Source organism: Amaranthus tricolor, chromosome 13, assembly GCF_026212465.1.
Source record: "Amaranthus tricolor cultivar Red isolate AtriRed21 chromosome 13, ASM2621246v1, whole genome shotgun sequence".
Classification (NCBI taxonomy): Eukaryota; Viridiplantae; Streptophyta; class Magnoliopsida; order Caryophyllales; family Amaranthaceae; genus Amaranthus; species Amaranthus tricolor.
Genome location: NC_080059.1, coordinates 3,912,927 through 3,933,974, shown reverse-complemented (window position 1 = coordinate 3,933,974; position 21,048 = coordinate 3,912,927). Strand labels below are relative to the sequence as shown.

The 21,048-nt window shown below is 31.8% G+C and overlaps 3 protein-coding genes across 4 annotated transcripts; 2 read left to right on the top strand and 1 right to left on the bottom strand.

The window, feature by feature from the left end:
- Nucleotides 1-250: 250 nt before the first annotated feature.
- LOC130797894 (protein NRT1/ PTR FAMILY 2.11-like) lies at nucleotides 251-5,152 on the top strand. Its single transcript, XM_057660682.1, has 4 exons — nucleotides 251-439; nucleotides 1,356-1,573; nucleotides 2,987-3,552; nucleotides 4,185-5,152. The coding sequence occupies exons 1-4, from the start codon at nucleotides 355-357 to the stop codon at nucleotides 5,083-5,085; spliced, it is 1,770 nt and encodes a 589-aa protein (XP_057516665.1). The 5' UTR covers nucleotides 251-354; the 3' UTR covers nucleotides 5,086-5,152.
- A 5,605-nt stretch (nucleotides 5,153-10,757) lies between these two features.
- LOC130797892 (protein NRT1/ PTR FAMILY 2.11-like) lies at nucleotides 10,758-16,183 on the top strand. Its single transcript, XM_057660679.1, has 4 exons — nucleotides 10,758-11,262; nucleotides 11,699-11,916; nucleotides 13,530-14,086; nucleotides 14,588-16,183. Exons 1-4 carry the CDS (start codon nucleotides 11,178-11,180, stop codon nucleotides 15,504-15,506), a joined length of 1,779 nt encoding a protein of 592 aa, XP_057516662.1. The 5' UTR covers nucleotides 10,758-11,177; the 3' UTR covers nucleotides 15,507-16,183.
- A 126-nt stretch (nucleotides 16,184-16,309) lies between these two features.
- LOC130797893 (uncharacterized) lies at nucleotides 16,310-20,805 on the bottom strand. Of its 2 annotated transcripts, none has more exons than XM_057660680.1 (2): nucleotides 19,979-20,805; nucleotides 16,310-17,425 (listed from the first exon to the last, which is right to left on the bottom strand). In XM_057660680.1, exons 1-2 carry the CDS (start codon nucleotides 20,578-20,580, stop codon nucleotides 16,981-16,983), a joined length of 1,047 nt encoding a protein of 348 aa, XP_057516663.1. In that variant the 5' UTR covers nucleotides 20,581-20,805; the 3' UTR covers nucleotides 16,310-16,980. The 2 variants fall into 2 exon arrangements, with proteins under 2 accessions (XP_057516663.1, XP_057516664.1); XM_057660681.1 differs by having other exon boundaries at nucleotides 16,629-17,422.
- Nucleotides 20,806-21,048: the final 243 nt, after the last annotated feature.

The window sequence follows — 21,048 nt, the reverse complement described above, 5'->3', positions numbered from 1 at the left end:
AAGTAAACGAGACGTTTGAAAAGAAACAAAGAGAGTATTAGAAGTACATCTATAGCCTAATCATATTGTATCATGTTTTTTCCAATGAATTATTAGGTTTGTATAAAAAGCAGATATTATTGGTTATGCTAATGTAATCAATGATTTCCATGGTGGACCAGTACATGAAACAAGTCCCAGTTGGCGACTACTACTACTCAAATCATAACATACACTCCACGACGACCTGATGCAAAAAGACAAGTTTTAGCACCTATTTAAACCGACTACTACTACTCAATGATTTCCTAAACGTTATCTCATACTCTAAATACCAAAACTCAATTATAAACATTTTCTAATCTTGTAAAGGACATGGAGATTCACAAGAATTCAGGAATGGAAACTAAAAAAGAGAAGATAGAGTATAGGGGTGTGAAGGCCATGCCTTTTATTATAGGTATCCTTTATTATTTGCTTCTATTATATATATATATATATATATATATATATATATATATATATATATATATATATATATATATATATATATATATATATACTTTATCTGTTTCAACTTTAATTTTGTCATTTTTTATTAATGAACTAATATTCATAAGCTTTTTCTTTAAGAAAATGTTAGTTATTGTGGATAGACAATCAAAACCGTTTCCCTCATAATTTCGAAAATCATAGGATAAAAAACCTTAAGTTGTTTGTATACAACTAATGCTCGTAGCTCTTCAAATGAAACCAATATGCAATTCTTATTAGCTGTAGGTCATAGTCATGGTCATCTGTGCATACAAAGTCAAGGTCTGGAGTGAGAGAGATAGGGACAGATTATACGCGTACCTCCCTCGAGAGCAAGGGCAGGAGAGATGTGCACAAAAAAAAACCCAAGTAGTAGGAGCCCTGCGAAACGAGTTATGAGTAGCACCAAGATATCGCAGGAAAATTAACTTGCAAAACACACAAATTAAGATGGACTAGGATAGGGCTGTTACGAAAAAAATTAGTGTATGTTCGCTATACTATAGTTTTTTTGTTATTTGGTTAATTGATTTTCAAAGTTATATGATATATATAATAAATAAATAATTAGTCAAAATTCTTAGAAACATAATGATTAAAAACAAGTCTTCAAAAATAAAAGAAAACAAATTTAAAAGAAACGTAATTATGTGTTGTTGGATACTTATTTCAGACGACTTTATTTTCTAATTTATTGGATTATATTTAATGTTAATTGTAATGAATTAACAATAACATCTATAAAAAATAAAATTAAGAAAATTAATTGTTTTTAAAGGAAGTAGAAAAAGTAGATGTAATACGCATATAGGTTACCTTAATTATTGATATTAAATGTGCAGGAAATGAGACATTTGAAAAGCTAGGAACAATAGGAACACAACAGAATCTATTGGTTTATCTAACGACAGTGTTCAACATGAAAAGCATGACAGCTACAAATGTTGTTAACATCTTTAATGGATCAGCCAATTTAGCAACCCTTCTTGGTGCTTTTCTATGTGACACTTATTTTGGACGTTACAAAACCTTGGGCTTTGCTAGTGTTGCCTCTTTTGTGGTAAGCTATTCATTTACTCTACTCTTATTCAATTTTCTCAAGTACATAATAGAACCAGGATAGACAAGATCGAAAATCAAACTTATTATGATCTTATTTAAAGGAAGCGGTGAATGTTTCAATCACGACAAGTCCCAATTCTCATTCTTATTCAAATTTTTGATGTATCAACAAAATGTTTCTTTGATGATCAATTTTTAAGAGATGAATGAGTTTAGTTTTTTTAGCAAGGGGTATTTTCATTATAGCTAGAACGTCGCTATTTTAAAATCATGTCATAAAATATTACTGCCGTTCATCCTTACAAAAGAGTTGAAGAAAAGTTGAAGGTGCGATTGGCAATTATCTATCAATTGGTTTATTGTCTTGTTTCATTAGATGATAGTATTGGTCGTTTTTATAGTATTGTTATTGGCTACATAAGGAAATTATCATTGGAAATACTTATAAAACTTGTTATTGACTGTTGTTGTTTAGAAGTATTAGAGGAAAATTGGAACAAGAAGCCGATAAAAGTTGTTACTCAAAATAGGATTTCTATTTTAGCTTAAGCTAACTTTTCAGTTGGATTAAAAACTATTTATCAAACAAGTTTTTAGCGATATGATTAATAAACATTTTATTTAGAAAAATCATGAGTTGAATTTGTAGTTAAAGATTTTTCTTTTGACCTATATAATAAAAATTTAATTCTCACCGTACATAAGTTTAATTCCCACTATCCCTCTTCGCTATATGGAATTTTTCTTAACCACAATTCCATAAATATAAAATTACCATTTTATTTAACTACGAATTTTCTCCTGATAGAAATGTGAAGTTAATTCTTGAAGTGTTTATTACTAGCACAGAATATATCATTTTATAAATTTAACAGTCAGTTTGATTAGTGGTATTAATAATGATAATGGAAATATTTTATAGTGTAAAATTTCACTAAAAGTTTTATATTATTTTCATGGTGATGAAACTTAGATCACAAAAAAGTTTTTTTGTTTACAAATTTCCATTACCACCTAACACCATCCCTCCCGATGACAATGCAATGGAATGCATTTTATGAAGAAAATGAGATGATTGAAGTTGAAGAAGCATAACCATTAAAGTAGCCAGGAGATTTTCAACCAAAATTACACTTGTTTTTCATTTCCATTACCACCGTTTATTACCCTACCAAACGGGCCTTAAAATGTATAATCATATTATTACAATTTGTTTTAATGATGAATCTCCTTTGAGCTTGTAGTTGTAGACTTGTATTCAGATTAGCTCTTCTCCTCCTTATTTTAAGCCCATGACACATTTTGACACATACTTTAAAAAGTTTTTCTACAACATCATTTTTCACATGTTGGCACTTTCCCTTAGTTTTTTTTTTTTTTTTTTAATTCTTTTTGATTTTTTTGATTGCAGGGATTGTTAATCCTCACACTGACAGCAGTAATACCAGGATTGCACCCACCAAACTGTGAAGCTGCAGGAAACACTGCAGAAAATTGCATAGGACCCACAACAGGGCAACTTACATTTCTACTGGGAGGATTAGTATTTCTAATCATAGGAGCAGGGGGTATTAGGCCATGTAATTTAGCATTTGGAGCAGATCAATTTGACCCAGAAACCAAATCGGGTAAACGAGGGATCAACAGCTTCTTCAATTGGTATTACTTCACATTTACATTCGCAGTGATGATATCAGTGACTGTAGTTGTATACATACAGACTGATGTGAGTTGGGGAATAGGCCTTGCAATACCTGCATTTTTCATGTTTCTATCAAGTGTTTTGTTCTTCTCAGGGACTAAGATTTATGTTATTGTTAAGCCCCAAGGTAGTCCCTTAGCTAGTGTGTTGCAGGTTTTAGTCACTGCTGTTAAGAAAAGGCGGTTAGAGTTTCCGGAAAAGCCTTCAGTTTCCTTGTTTGATTATGTTCCTGATGGGTCTATCAACTCTATGCTTTCTCATACTCATCAATTCAGGTACTATTAGATCTTGACTTGTTACTTTAATCATGTATTTGATTAGCCGCGAAGCTAGAAATTTTAATTTGGGAGGCAAATAGTCGCTACACTACTAAAACATTATAATCAAATAACTGATACCCAACAAAAAATATAGTCAAATGACGGATGTTACAGCAAAATAGTTATATAAAAACAATTGAAAGTTTAAGTTTTTGTTTTTAAACAATGAGACGTTTGTAGTGTTTGGGAGGATGTAAAGATGTGGATAAGTGTTGAGGAAGTGTATGGACGGTAAAAAATTATGTTAAATAAATAGTAAAAAAATATTACAACATCATGAATTGAACTGTAGATCTCAAATTTTAATTTTTTATATTTGAAACAGTCAAATTTACTTGATTTTGTGGTATTTAATTAGTCCTTATAACATAGTCCCTGACGTTAGAATTAGTCCTTATATTAGTCAACTATAAAAACTATGTTTTAAACGAACCAGTGTTACATATAACTTTTCAAATTTACAATTTGCTTAAAATGACCAAAAAAATAATCCAAAACCGACCATACTCGCTTTTTTCAATTTGTAACTCGCATGGGAATTAGTTAATCATATGACACATCTTTAAACCGATTATTTCTTGTTTCAGATGTCTTGACAAAGCAGCAATCATAACCAGTGAAGACAAAACCAACCCAGATGGATCATCAACAAACCCATGGAAACTATGCTCCATTCAACAAGTAGAACAAGTAAAATGTGTGATCAGAGTATTACCTATCTGGGTTTCAGGCATCATATACTATGTTTCCATAGTTAACATAAACAACTACACTGTTTTCCAAGCCTTACAATCCAACCGAAGCCTAGGAGTAAACCATTTCCAAGTCCCAGCCGCATCCTATGCCATATTCCCAATGTTAGCCATGACAATTTGGATTCCTATCTATGACAGAATCATAGTCCCAAAACTCAGGAAAATAACAGGAACAGAAAATGGGATTACTGTCCTACAAAAAATAGGTATAGGCTTGGTTCTCATTGTGATCTCACTTATACTATCTGGGTTTGTTGAAAACAGAAGAAGAGTTCAGGCATTAAGTAAGCCTAATTTAGGGATTGATCCCAAAAGGGGAGTCATCTCTTCACTGTCCGCGATGTGGTTGGTTCTGCCTTTGTCGGTATCAGGGTTATCGGAAGCTTTTGCTATGATCGGTTTGGTCGAGTTTTACTATAAGCAATTCCCTGAGAATATGCGAAGCATTGGGGGCGCGTTCTTGTTTTGTGGGCTTGCATTGTCAAGTTATTTGAGCAGCTTCCTACAGACAATTGTTGGGAAGATGAGTACAGGATCAAGGAAAGGAAGTTGGTTGAAAGATGATTTGAATAAGGGAAGACTTGACTACTTTTATTATCTGATTGGTGCTGTGCAATTGGTTAATTTTTTGTATTTTGTGGTGTGTGCAAAGTGGTATAGGTATAGAGAAACTGTTAGGGTTTCTTCAGAAGGAAGTGATCAAGAGAAGAAATCTGATATAGCTCTAGTTTGATGATCATATTTATAGCTTGTAAACATTCAAAAGAAAAGGAATATACAAAAAGTTTAGTTCTCAATTATGTATAGATTCAGGACTTGGGAATTGGGATTAGGGGGTGATCATATTAAATGAAAAAAAATGCCATTATGTTAACATTCATAACTTAAATTGGTCTAATATCATTATTCACCCCATCAGTAATAGACTATAGAAAAAACAGTAGGCTCTTTTACATGTGAAATAAGTATGGGGTGCTTGCTTCTTAGTTTTCTGGGTAATTTTTTTTATTGGCTTTTGGTTTTTGATTTGTTGGTTATCAAATAGTCAAAAAAGTCATTGGTAATGACTTTTAAAGTAGCTGAAAAGCTGATTTTTAAGCCAAAATGAAAAAGTTCGCTCCAGCTATCTTTTTTGGTTAACTTTTGGCTTATTAGTCTATTTTTCTCTAATAAACAACAAACAACCATTACTTAAATTTACCAATTATCTCCATAAACAGCTAGTTTTTTCAACTAATTTAAAAACCAATAAAAACAACCAATATTTCAACTGGTCAAATAAGCCAACTAAAAAAAGCTAACAGCCTATAACGAAACACCATTATATCAAAATTGTACTAAATTTAACATTCATAACTTTCTATTTATATTTAAGTTTTATATTTGTTTTAGAGTACAGTATTCCTTTGTTCCTTTTAATTAGACTATTGCTCCGGGATCGACATGTAAAACTGTTAATAGGTTGAGCTTCGGGTTGAATTGAACTATTTTTAATCTAGTTATTTTTTGAATCAAGTTAACTTTGTGTCGATGCATTTTTGGGTCCAGTAGTTCTTGTTATAACCAATTAACAATATCCATAAAAAAAGTTCATATTCCATATACTCTGAAAGTTTGCATAATGAATATAAAAATTGGTTATGTCATGATAATGTGCCTAATGTTCCATTTAAAGTCTGGGTCAGAGAAGAGGTAACGGACTGATTATATTTGTACTTTCTTGAGGGAGAAGACATGAGAAATGTGTAAATAAAATTTCCAGATAGTTAAAGCCCTACAAAATGAAAAAAGGATAACACCAAGATAACATAAGAGAAGTTACCTGCAACATATAAAATAAGGTGGACTAGAATTGAACCGTTAAAAAAAAAGTTAAATATAAAAGCAAAATAACATCAGCTGGTCTTGGATTATACGGCCTCATAATGAAATTGTTAATTTGGGCCAGTCCAATTCGCGTGCAATAAACTGAGCATTTTTTTTATTTTCTGGGTATTTTTTTAATTTTAATCTTAAAGGTATTAATTTTGACCTTAAAGGTATCAATTTTCAAAATTAATACATTTAAGGTCAAATTGATAAATGTTAAAAAAATTAAAATATTATAATGAGACGATCTCGTTCAAATTTTTGTGAAATTACATAGGCAGAAAGAGGCAAGATAACAATTAAAAGTTTGGGACATAATTACTATAGTCACTCAAATAACTTGATTATGAAAATTAGAGATTGCCAAATGTCCTCCAAAATTAATATGGATGGAATTCTAGTTGTTCTTATCCATTTCAAAGGTGGACTAAAATCAACAATCAAATTATTGTAGCATATGAAATATCAAACATATTCAACTTTAAGGTTCTTAGTGCTTGATAAATAAATTATTAATTGAAATACTAGATCACTAGTTTACTACAAATCCTTTTGATCAATGACTTTTACATCTAATTTTGGTTGTCACTATTAAGTTGCCACAATAATTAATGATTATAATGGAAAATTAGTATAATTTTATTAGGAAATTTTTTGATAAATTTGATTCTCATGTTTGTTTTACTTTAATATTCCTTCCTATTCATCTTAAGTGTCATATTTACTTTATGTATTCTATCCAATGCACTTATTCAATCCTTAATATATCGAGTTATGTATAATTAAAAATTATAAAAAGTTGATATTAATAATCTTTACATCAAAATGAATCAAACAAGATCCCACATGACTATGTTTTAACTTATAGATTAATAATAAAATGCAATGTAAGAGTGATAGATGAATAGTGTCTCAAAAGTAAATGAGACACCTAAGATGAATAGGAGGGAGTATATTGTTACATTATGTTCACAGAATTTATTTTAACGCGTTAATATTTGAAGATATAGTATTATATGATAATGAAAAATTGTAAACAAAAGAATTTTTATGATCTAAGTTTGATTTCATCACCATGAGATTGACACTATACATTTAATTAAAATTTACACAAAAAACTATTATCATTATCACTATTTACTACCAATAAACACGATCATTATTTACTATCAATAAACACTATTTACTACCAATGAACACGATGAGACGAAGTTTATATTACTTTTATTAGACTGGCTTATTAAATTCTTAGTGTTCCATTTTAGTACCAAGGAATATGGAAAGAAGTGCACTAATAATTTTACTATATCCACACATAACGTGGGGACCTAAAGAGATAGATAGATCATCATTGATACTACTAAATGGCAAATATAAAGATGATAATGTTAACTTAAATGCGTTTGCACATTCAAAGGCTAACACAAATTGAGGGACCATATCTTTTCAACTTTTGTAATCAAAAAATATATACCAAACTATATTATAAAAAAAATATTCAATTGTGAAGAAATTTAAGACAGATTTAACGATCTAATATTTATATGTTATAATTAAATATTTAATTTGACTTTAAAATTAATACTAATTATATAAATCTAATATAAATACAAAATATAAATTTTAAAATGATCCAAAACACATGTTCTGAACTCGATCACACATATGAAAACCTCAATGCAATGCATATCTATCATATGTGATGTTTGTGTTGTGTAATAAAAAAGCAATAAAGAGGGCCCACTAAATTGTTTCACCATTTAGTTTGTAGGAGGATGCAAACTAGGTAGAATCTAGCTCCTAAGGTCTTAGGCCCTAGCATATGTGGTGTCTAAGTTGTAGAGATTTTCATAATCCCTTCTACTTTTATGTCGGTCCTAATCAAACTCATTCATATCCAAAATCATTTAGTTTTAGTAGATTTGGACACATAATAATTAGTTTCATGGATCTAAACAATTTAAACTATGAATCATATCTATTGAATCTAATAAGAGTTTTAAGGCGATCTTACTTTTTTTTTCAAAATTTTTACAAAATTAAAATGTAACTAAATTTAAAATATGTATATGATTTGGTATTAAATTTAAAATTCAGACCAATTTGATTATTAGACTCAATTCTAATCAAAAATCATTAGATTTTTTAAAAAATTCTTATTTAAATTATTAGGGTGGAATTTAGAGATTCTATAGAATTCTAAATTCATGGACGAGTCAAAATCATCATACCAACTAAGACTCAAGATCTAACTTTTTAAGATTTAGCTGATAATATAAGAATGGTAAATAAGTACACACCATCTTATACCATGTACTCCTATCATATAATTAGAAATTAAGATTGAGTTAGCCTCTTTTTGCAACCTTCATTTATAACTTAATTTATACTTTAAATATTTTAGTTCCTTCCATCAATCATTGTTAAAAAAAAAATTATAATTGTTATAATTGTTAAAAGCAATTTGATTATTTATAATTGTTAAAAAAAATTTATTTTTAATGTTTATTAATCTATCTGTAAAAAAAAATAAGATTTTTAACTATATTAATATAAACATAAAAACAAAGTCATCTATGTTAAATTAAGTTTAAACTTCTGTATCTAAACTAAAAAATCATACTATATATCATTGGAAATATTATGCATTTAATACTAGTTGGAATAATTTACCGTTGTACGACATAGGTTGATAGGAGACTTTAGGAGTAATATTTAATTAGGTTTAGACTTGGCAGTAAAATATACTTCATATCCATTTAGGAGTAATTATTATATATTTGTATTATTCTTCAAAATTCTTATCCATGCAGGAGGAGTTGCATGTTTCATTCGTTAAACATAATTAATTAATTAATTAAAAATTAGCAGTAACATATTTAATTAATCCTTAGAATTAAGGAGCCATGCATGGAGCATACTAAGAAAGACAATACCGGCGTGTTGTGCGAAGAAGAAGGGACATATGATCATGTCAAAGTCTTAGTATTACAAAGTGATTAACTCTATTTTTTATTAATTAAAATAGTTTGATTTTTCATTAATTAAAGCTAGTTATTTATAGATATTTACTCCTTTGTCCCAAATAGTTTGCAGTATTTTCCATTTTAATTTGTCCCAGTTAATTTCTATCATTTTTATTTTTAGACTAATAGGCCCACCATTTCTTTTTAATCTCATCTATACATTTTAAATCTCTTTTATTTTTGTCCATACAATTCATTCTTTCTTTCTATTTATTACCATTATCTATTTTTTTTTTTTAAATTTATATTTGATTCATATTATATGAGATAGAGGGAGTATGTTTGGGGGGGTGATATACAGCAGATAAACAGCTGCTGCTGAGCGGTCGGCAGGGTGACCACTTTAGTTCTACACTCCTACTATCATTTTCACCCATAAATTTTTTGTGTGAACGAATGTGAGCACATACTACCCAATTTAATGCCGGAGAGATGACAAAATGTCACTAGGTGCCTAATTTTTTTCTCAATTTTTGGCTTAATGAACATGCAGTTGTTTAAATTTATTTAAATTATTATGACATAAGATAATGGTGAGGCTTTTGAGTTGAGACAAGTTTTATAAATGGGTAAATAGCTTATTTTAAATACAAATTATGAATATGGATTCTTTATTTTTAGGTCTCCCATTAGAGTAGCCCATTGGGACAGAAGTATTGTGGATGCAACACGAGTTCTCCCATATCTGGCACAATATACTCCACTTAAATGATATGGGTGAGAGATTCGAATTTATGACCTCTTGTTATGTTGACTTTTGATACTATGTCAAGGATATATTAAGTTGGTCAGAAGTCCTAAGATATATTATAAATTATAACAATTTCTTCGTCAAATGCATCAATTACCAACGTTATTCTATAGGCTTACTCCATCTGTCTTGTTAAAATCGTTATAATTGACGAGAAATAAAAGCTCTCATATAAAAAAGTTATTGTAGAAATGTGTGAGACAAAGGAATATATTTGTACTATTTCTATGAAATAATTTGAGTTCCAATGATTTTTCTATATAATAAAATAAAATTACTTAAGTATCAGTAAAAAGATAAGATAAAAAATTATAGAAAAATTGTCAAAAATAATTCAACCGTTTACTTAACCGCTGTGAATAATTCCAACTATTGATTATTTTCTAATAATTTTATCTTTAATGTTTATTTGCTCCCCGCATACTATGTGGGTGAGAGGAGGGGTGGGGTTGTGGGGATTCAAGGGCTGGGGTTATGATGGTTATAAGACATTGTGTATGCTAGGAGAAAAAACATACAAAAGGTAGGATTATCAAAAAATAATCTAAAGGTGGTTTTACTCACGACGAATGAGTGAAATATTGGATTATTTTTGACAATTTTTTCAAAAATTATTTGGTAAAAAAGCGTACATGCGAAATAAAGAGATAAAATAAATTGTATATAAAATTAGAAAAAAATTGAGATCATTATCAACAACAGCTACAAATTTATACAACTAAAAAAAATCTAATTAGCACTATAAATTTTCATTTAAAACGGCTTTATCGTTAGAGGTCTCAATAAAGAATAACTATTGCACCGTAGCCTAGCGAAAAAAACACAAGAGTATATAGTATAGATTATACTACAAGCACCTTCTAAAAGACTATATTTCCTTTTATAATTTATTTATGAGTCTATTATTTTAATCAAATAAGAATATATTTTAAGTTGAAAGAGTATTTATCTTTTTTCAAATAATAATATATTCCTGGATGCAAGCAAGGAAGTCAAGGTGGGTAAACGTATATTGTCAAGGCAATTCTTCAATGATTAAACAAGGCACTATATTTGAAACATTGAATAGTTCATCCAAACTACTATAAATAGTGGAAGCAATAGTATCAATAGCAACATAATTGCGAGATCCTTGATAGAAACCCTTACCCTTAACTACAATCATTCTTCATAGAAACTATGGCAGATACTACCAAGAAAGTTGTAGACGATGAGAAGCCAAAAATCAACTATAGAGGCATCAAAGCCATGCCTTTTATCATAGGTAAGAACTTCTATTTTTAGTATCTTCTTCTTCTTAACTTCCTCGTTTGTTTAATTGTCGACCAACTCAATCAAAAGCTTAAGCTGATGGTTGAAGTTACAAGACATGTTATATACTCTAATACATTCTTTACGCGAGAGCCCTTTAGGATAAAAGTGTGGATGCAATATAGACGCTTCTTATATCTAGCGCTGAATATTCCACTTTAAATAAGAGAAGGTTGAGATTGAAACTTGTGACCTTTTGTGACGCTGGCACTGATACCATGTTAAGGAACTAATTCAACTAAAAATTTAAGTTAATGGTTGAGGTATCAGAATATGTTATATACTTATACAATTAAGCTTAAACTGATAGTTGATGGTTAATGGCTGAAATCCCATAACATCTTATATACTCTATGACGCCTGATGTTAATATGTTGATGAAATAACAGGAAATGAAACATTTGAGAAGCTAGGAGCAATTGGAACATTATCAAATCTGTTAGTGTACTTAACAACGGTGTTTAACATGAAGACAATAACAGCAACAACATTGATCACAGTGTTTAATGGAACAACAAATTTTGCTACTCTTTTAGGAGCTTTTATGTCCGACACTTACTTTGGCCGTTATACTACCTTGGGATTTGCCTCTATTGCCTCCTTTTTGGTACTTTCTAAACCTTACCTTCCAATTCCATACTCTATCTTCAATCTATGGTTGGTATATCATATCTTGTGGTTCTTGTTGCTTTTGAGTTGTGACAATATATGCTTGTCTTTTTACTACATGTGCCCATGTTCATTAAATGAATTTGAACTTTGTTGCTTTATAAATAATAAATGCATGGTAGTATACTCCTATGCAATAATAGGGTACATAGAGAATTTTAGTTTGGTCTAGGCTTTTCCATTTAGCCCGATTTTCTTTTGTTTTGTTTTAATTTGGTTAATCTGTTGAATAAAGATTTAATTATTAATCCGTGACTTAAAAAGTAAAGTTGAAGCTTTAACAAATTCAGAAAAAAAATAGATTGAAATGATCATCTAGATAATAAAAATATCAAAATTTATGAAAAATCGAATTTGCAATAACTTATGTCAATAGATAAATATTAATAATTATATATATATATATATATATATGAACAATCATTAAAGTTAATTTTCTTAATTCTAGTTAAATACTTTAATAGATTGGGCCAAATAAAAAATAATTATACATGATCTTTGATACCGACTCTAATATATTGGATGGAAGGATTTGGCATTGCTTGCACACTATTGTTGGTGATACACCGGTCGTTAGATCTATAATTGAAAAAAAAAAAATAAAAAAACACACACCAAAATTACCAATCTGCCCATCACATTATTTGTATTTGGTACTAAATTATTATGGATGTGATTTTGTACTTATTTAAATATCAATTTTGAATTCAAAGCTCATTTTTTTATTCAACACAAATTTTCAAATGAGACGGTTTTATTAGATTGGTCCAATATACGGTTATAATTTTAAAGTGAGTACTTATAACATTAAAGTGATCGTTTATAATGTTAAATTGACCAATTATATAATTAATTATTTTTTATGATCATAAAGTGATTGCTTATAATCTTAAAATGATCACTTGCAATTTTAAAGTGGTGACTTACGATCTTAAAGTGATCAATCACAACCTTAACGTGATTAATTTTTATAGTTGGAAAGTGATCACTTAATAAACCTTAAGTTGACCACTTACAATCTTATACACAAATTCTTATGAGAGACCATCTCTGATTGGATCGGCCCATAATGTAAAATATAGAATAAGAGTAGGCATTAAACTCTAATGGTCTGGGCCTGAGAGGTGTGTCTCAAGAAGACGGTCTCTCAAGAGACTGACTGTATTATATATATAGGTTGATTGTATGGCTCCATCTTATAGAAAGACGATTTCAAACAAGGCTTAAAATTCTTGAAGGCTTTAATTAATGTGCCATAGAAATTTTTTTGGTGTTCCGTACTTTTAACACATTTAAAATGCCTGTAAAATTGTGCATATTGACATTGCAATGCAAAATTCACACTTATAAAAAGATGTCTAAAGAATACTATAAACATTGCAATACTAGTATGAGCCATAGGGTTGGCCGAATACTCGTATGCAACCCGTTCGACAATAATTGTTCTATGTTATATGCTACATAACTTAACATTCATCATGGCCTAGAGGAAGACTCGGGCCCAGATTCTCCGCTGACTCTAAACAATATCTTTCTTTTTGTATGATTCAGGGATTGCTAATGATAGACCTAACATCAGTAATAAAGAAACTTCACCCTCTCCCTTGTGGGGATGAAGAAAGAGGCTGCAATGGACCTTCAACAGGACAGATGAGTTTCCTGCTATTGGGGTTAGGACTAATGATAGTCGGTGCAGCGGGTATACGACCGTGTAACTTGGCCTTCGGGGCTGATCAGTTTAACCCAAATACAGAATCAGGAAAAAGAGGGATCAACAGTTTCTTTAATTGGTACTTCTTCACTTACACTTTTGCACAAATTGTGTCTCTGACACTCATAGTTTATGTGCAATCCAATGTGAGTTGGAGCATCGGGTTAGCGATTCCGGCTGCTCTTATGATGCTTTCTTGTGTACTGTTTTTCATGGGTACTAAGATTTATGTGAGGGTTAAGCCCCAAGGTGGCCCCTTATTGAGTTTGGTTCAGGTGATAGTTGCTGCACTTAGAAAATGTAAACTGAAGCAACCAGATTCTCAGTTGGGTTCTTTGCTCACTTATTTACCTCCTAATTCTGCCAATTCAAAATTGCCTCACACTAATCAGTTCAGGTACATGCCCTCTAACTTTTGAATCAATGAACCAACTTAATTAACTAAAAGTTTAAGCTGATGGTTAAGGCCCTACGATATGCTAAATATTCTAAGACACCCCCTCCATGAAAGTCTTTAGGGCTAGAAGTGTGGATGCAGCACATGCCCTCCTCGTATACCTGACGCTAAATATTCCACTTTGAATGAGAAGTGGTTGAGATTCGAACCCATGACCTCTTGTTGTTGGCTTTGATATCATGTCAAAGAGCCAACATAAATTCGATTCTCATTTGTCTTTCATTTCAAGTACAATATGTAACGTCAGGTATAATAAGGATATGTGATATTGTCACAATTCTAACACAAATGGCTCTGAAGAGGCGTCATAGAGTATATAACACATCTTTTAAGTCTTCAATCATCAAAGAAAAAGAAATTTTTCCTGAATTGATAAATAGTTACTATTTGGGTGAATCAAATACATAACTAACCATAGAATGTGTACTGAAATCTTTTCAGATGTCTGGATAAAGCTGCAATTATAGCTGCTGATGACCAAATCAAACCAGATGGATCAGCAGTAAATCCCTGGAAACTCTGCTCTATACAGCAGGTAGAAGAAGTTAAGTGCATACTAAGAGTTTTACCAATATGGGTATCAGGCATAATATATCATGTTCCTGTAGTACAAATGCACACATATGTCATTTTCCAAGCACTTCAATCTAATAGACACCTTGGGAAATCGAAATTTGAAATTCCAGCTGCATCCTACATTGTTTTCATGATGATTAGCCTAACCCTTTGGATTCCAATCTATGATCGGATATTAGTCCCGTTCCTCGAGAAACTTAGAGGAAAAGAAGGCGGGATCACATTACTCCAAAGGATGGGAATCGGGTTAGTATTCTCGATACTGACCATGTTGGCTGCAGGGTTAGTAGAAAGTCGTAGGAGAGATCTAGCACTTACAAAACCAACACTAGGGATTTTGGCAAGAAGAGGAGAAATCTCTTCTATGTCGAGTTTCTGGCTCGTATTTCCTCTAGGTTTAGCAGGACTCGGTGAGGCATTTATGGCGATAGGTCAAGTCGAGTTTTACTACAAGCAGTTTCCCGAGAACATGAGGAGCATTGCTGGATCTATTTTCTTTTTAGGCATCGGAATGTCGAGCTATGTGAGCAGCTTTTTGATCTCTATAGTTCATAAGACGACAAAGAAAGCAACATCAGGCGATTGGTTAGCCGAGGATCTTAACAAAGGTAGATTGGATAATTTCTACTACTTGATAGCTGTGTTATGTAGCATTAATTTTGTATATTTCCTTTGTTGTGCTAAATGGTACAAGTATAAAGGTAGTAGTGACAATGCTAAGAAAATAGACATAGATCCTGTAGGGTGTCTGGAACTTGCTGAGCCTGACAAGGGAATTGTGTAATTTTTAGCATCTGAATATCAGGAAGCTCAACTTTCTGGTTTAATATATATGGAAAGATATTGTTTTTGGTTAATGAGTTTAAGCATAAGTGAAGTACTTACATGAATCTATTGGTATGATCTATTGACTATTGTATTTCCTAAAGATGCAAGCATGGTAATATAAGCATATGTTTTGTGATGGTTTCGGAATATGCTAAGACAGAGTGTTAGTGAACCACGAATGAAGATGAATGTTGAAATTTGGAGGATTTCAAAAGAGGGAGAAAAGGGCGAAAGTGGAAATGCATATTACATTTATAGGTTGAGATGGTAAAAAATCAAATTAATGGAAAAGAAGAATCTATGTGGACGATCACTAAAAGTCCGAAACTGATCAATTGGTGCATGTAGCCAACTTCAATTTTTTTGGATTTAGACTTCGATATTATTGTTATATGTCAAATAAGCAAAAAGCTACGATAAGATATTTAATTTAAGTTAGAGATGATGGTCCATAACCCCACCTTTGAGACAAACATAGTTCATTATCATCATATTTAATGTATTCAATTATTGAAAACTATGATCGGGGTCTGAGAAGCGAAAGAAAGAAGACAACTCATACCCACAGAGGTGAGTGCGGTCAAAGAGCCCCTTGATTCAAAAAGGTCTTCAAAGAGAGAAAACCCTGCAACTACTGGAAAGTCTTTTCTGGCGGTTGTAAAGGACACATTTGAGGCAAACATAGTTGATCTTTCTTATTTAACAACCAACTTTCCTTTAGTTTAAAGAGAAAGGAAAGGACAGGTAAAAAGAAAAGTCTTCAGTCAATAAACCTGTGCATAATTGTTGATGAATATTATACTTAGGACAGGTAAAGGACACAAACTTAAATAACAATACAATAACTATCAAAGCATTTCCAACTTCATAGATGAAGTTTGAAATGATACAGCATGAGTGCATGACAATCAACGATGAAGCATGAGTAGAACAAGTATACCACAAATTTTGGTAAAGCACCCTTACAAGTTTTGGGTCCTGTTAACATAAAACCTTGAATAGAATTTTCTTTTCGGGTATTGATGTGTCCTGAAAAATAAGTAAAAATAATATCGCGAGCAGCAATACACGAAATCCGTAATCAAAAGTATGTTATATTCAGGTTAGACTATTATCTCTTGCCATCCTTTCCCAGGAGAAATGCTACCCACATAAATACAGAGTTTCTGCCTTTTTAGTGATAATAGTAATTTGATCTCATCGGCAGGGCCGGTTCTAAGCATGTGCAAAGTGAGGGCGCCCTAAATAAAAGAGCATCAAGAAAAGAATAAACAAGAACTAAAAAATTATTGTGCATACTCCACCCCGGTCCTTTGATGGTGGAACTCACAATCTTCAATCACTTTCGGATTAGTATTCACAAATTGCATCTGTTCTGTTTACACACGAACACAAGATCAGTGGGAATGCTTGGTGACGCAGAAATATTGTCATGAGCTTCCGCCTAAAACTCTCCGTAGATCAACCTTTTGTTCATCGGTTAACCTTGCTGGGTACTTTACGTCAAGCTTAACTATCAGATTGCCTCGCTTATTGGGTTCTTTAGAGATTGGCATCCCCTGATTCTGAACAACCACCTCTTCACCAGGTTTTACAATATCATTCAGAGGGATTAAAAGAATCCTCCCATCAAGGGTTGTCAGTTCAAGGTTCTTTCCAGTGAGAGATTCCAGAAGAGTCACCTCATGATTAACTATTAAATCATTACCATCTCTTTTGTAAACTGGATGTGGTTTCTCATCCACCACAAAAACAAGGTCTGATGGTATAAAACCAGGCCCCTGGTTACCTTTCTCAGGGAAAGTGATCTTTGTGCCCTTCTTCCAACCCGGTTTTAAATCAATAGTCAATATCTCCTCCACAGTACGAACCCTACTGCAACAGACAACAAGAAAAACTTTGTATAATAAACAGCAACAGTTTCTCTACTTTCTTTCATTTCGGATTTATAAAATGAAACTCCAAAATATGAATTTGCAAAAACACATTAACAGCATATATTCATTCTAAGTTATATTTTGTGAAAAACGTGCACTTAATATGAACTTATTGAATGTGAATGTATGTAAAATAACGTGTTAATAGTGTATAAGCATGTGATAATTTGAATTTGTGATTTAGTTTCATATATGCAATGGTACAATTTTTCCAGTTAAGTCAATAAGTTAAGTGAAGAAATCAAGCTAGATGACTTGAGGGTTTTAAAAATGGTTCTAATGATCATCATGTCAATATTATGTTAGAATGTTAATTTGTTTAAGCTTGTGTAAGAACAAGTAAGATCCAATATAGAAGTATGTTATATTTACATGATTTTTTGCTTTCTCCAATAGACAAGACAGGTGGTATAAACAACCATAAGTTATAGACTATGCGCAGTTTATTTAGTGAAAGAACAAACACATTTATCTTTCGATAAGGCCTCTCAATTAAGCTCAAAACTTGCAATTTCCTTTGTATATACATAAATGGATGAAATTATATATTGTTTGGTGAGGGAAATAGGTTATACTCCCTATGTCCCTTTGAGTTTGCACCATACTACTTAAAAAGCTCTCACATATTTGGGTCTTATGGTGCAACCGTGCAACTCAAGTGATTAAGGGAATAATGTTTACGACCCCTTCACACTTATTAATAGATGATGATAAAATGCAAGTTGAATATTCATCATTATCCAAAGACATTTTCATAGTCTTTTATTATCATAAGTGCAAAAGTGATTTTTAGTTATATTGAGCATGTCTCAAGTCATGTTTGTATTTCATCCAAAAATTTCACATCAATCAACCAACTCAAAGATAGTTCCAAGATTCCAAGTTGTGCATAATTTCCAACAAAGGAATTTTTACTTGATGATTATAAACTAATTTAAAAATTTATTTTCTTACCATCTTTAATTATAATTAATTGTTAAGTATTTGACAATTGCCATTTTTAATTTATAGAGTCTTCTTCATCAAAAAGTTTGGACCGTGTTTTATAATGTACTACAGTTCAAGGTCTTGGTCAATGTTGAACATCTTAATCAAGCAATGCCAATAGAAAATATCATCTCCATTGAACATTGGTGGATGGTTGGTTGAACGCCCTTAAGCAACTCCTTCATTGTAAGCATTCATTATCACAAAGTTATTAAGTCAGGAGTGAGATCTAATTCTAGTACCAATTGAAGGATCAATTTGAGCTCTAAAAGGAGAGGAGGCTTAAATATAGTATAATATGTTTTTTTTTTTTTTTGCAATTTTTCCTTAGGACTCTTAGAAGAGGATTAAGTCGACAGAGTCAATCTCGAAACAACCTTTGTGGAACACATTTAGAATCGTATTGTGTTTGCAAAAAGCTAAATAACTCAATTCAAATGATGTCATATAGTGTCAAATACCACAAAACCAAGATGAATTAAAGGACTTATTCACCAAGATCGAACTTAATATCTCAAAATTCAAGAAACAATGCTATAGCTGGAGCCTATACCATGTTTTTGATTTCGTTTCACAAAAGGCAAATCCTAAAAATCCAAAACAAAATCATCACAAGAAAAATTTTTCACCATCTTTCAACTACATATGTAGACCATAATGCCACCACACTCACCAAAAAAAGTTGAAAGTCCACTTAGATATCTACTTCATAAGTTTCCATTGATGAAAAACCAAAATTATGATCAAGGAAAACGGAACTCAAACCAGTGACTGAGCTAAAACAAAAGTGTGCATAGATCTATTATAACAAATCATTCCACACTGATCCACCTACATAATTACAGATGGTACTCTTTCTTAGGTCAATTTCAAATAATCTATCACCAATATAATCAAATGGTCAAACATCTCAAATCATAGGGGAAATCCGCCATAAACAAAATAGACATAATCTCCAAATCCAACCTCATGTAGTGCGACACAGCAAATTCTGAACTCCAAAATCAATAATCTATTCTATTGTCTATTTCAACTTCAGTTGATTCCTCCTTCCACCACATTTCCAAAACCATCCACATAACTTTATGGCAACGATATGCTAACACAACACATAACTCATCTTAGTTAACAAAGCACAGATAGATCAGCTACACGAATCAAGATTTCAATACTTGTAATTATCCATGTCTATTCTCTGATCTTTTGTTTCACCAAAATTAAATCATCTCCACATGAACATCCATTAGGAAATTGGAAGACTCTCAATTCAATTCATTACAATCTAAAAAAACGTAATTATATAACATAATCAGCAACACAATACATAAAACAAACCTGAACTCAATTCGTTGATTCAAGCAAATCTAAAACCCTAAATTTAATTCCAATTAGACCTAGGAAAGCCTTAATAGATCATTTAAATCATAGGGGCAATGGGAATTGATGCAAGAATATTCTCCTAATTAATTAAGACTAGAACAAAAAGTTGAGAAGCAAAACATACCCAGAAGCTTCAGTAATAGTTCTAGAAATCTTCATTTTCTTCTTAGCACCTTTATACAGATCCTCGAGACTACAAGACAAGTTTTTCTCAACGGGAGGACCCTTTTTCTGATGTTCACGATTTCTTTCACCAGCACCATTCGATGTTCGAAAGTAACCATCTCTATTATACCATCTTCCTGTACTCTTTGCTCTACCATTAGAGCTCGACCCACCATCCCCAAACATTTCCGCATAAATATCTTCTGCATCCCTCGGATTAAACCTAAAAGACGAAAATTTAGAGCTGACATTAGGGTTCCCGTTATTTCGAGGACGCTGGTGAGAGGCTGAAGCGCCTCCATGAGAAGCAGATGAATGAGGTGGAAATTGACCGGATTTAAGAGCTTCTTCACCATAAGCATCGTAGATTTGACGCTTCTGAGGATCGCTTAGGACATCGTAAGCTTCGGAAAGTTGTTTGAATTTTGCTTCCGCTTGAATTTTGTCGTTAGGGTTTTTATCAGGATGCCAAATCATTGCTAATCGACGGTATGCTTTCCGGAGATCATCATCGGTTGCATTTCTATTGACTTTGAGAATGTTGTAGTAATCTATCCCCATTTTTCTGTGGTTAGGGTTTGGATTTAATCGGTGTTAATTGCTTTTATGAGAAACGCATTGACGAATTGGGGATTCTTCCGGGAGAAATTAATTTTGGGTCACCGCTGAGATGAGTGGAGAAGACGTGGAGGTTTGTTAGGTTTTGTTTTGTTAATGGTGATTTGATTTCACAGACACAAGACAAGATAGAAAATAAGACATAGTGGATCCCCCAAGGAGATACGGCCGTTGAATGGTTACATATTCATTGAAAACTTAAACTTGGACTTGGACACGAGTGCATGCAACACGGCATAGCCAGCCGTAAGGCCAACCATCAGACCGGGGTTTGGCAAATTTTTTAAGTTAATTAGCTTGTTTGACCAATTGAAAATATCGGTTATTTTTGTTGTCTTTTAAGTTAGTTGAAAAAGCTAGTTGTTAGTGGAGATGTTTGATAAATTTGAGTATTTCTTATTGGCTGTTTAT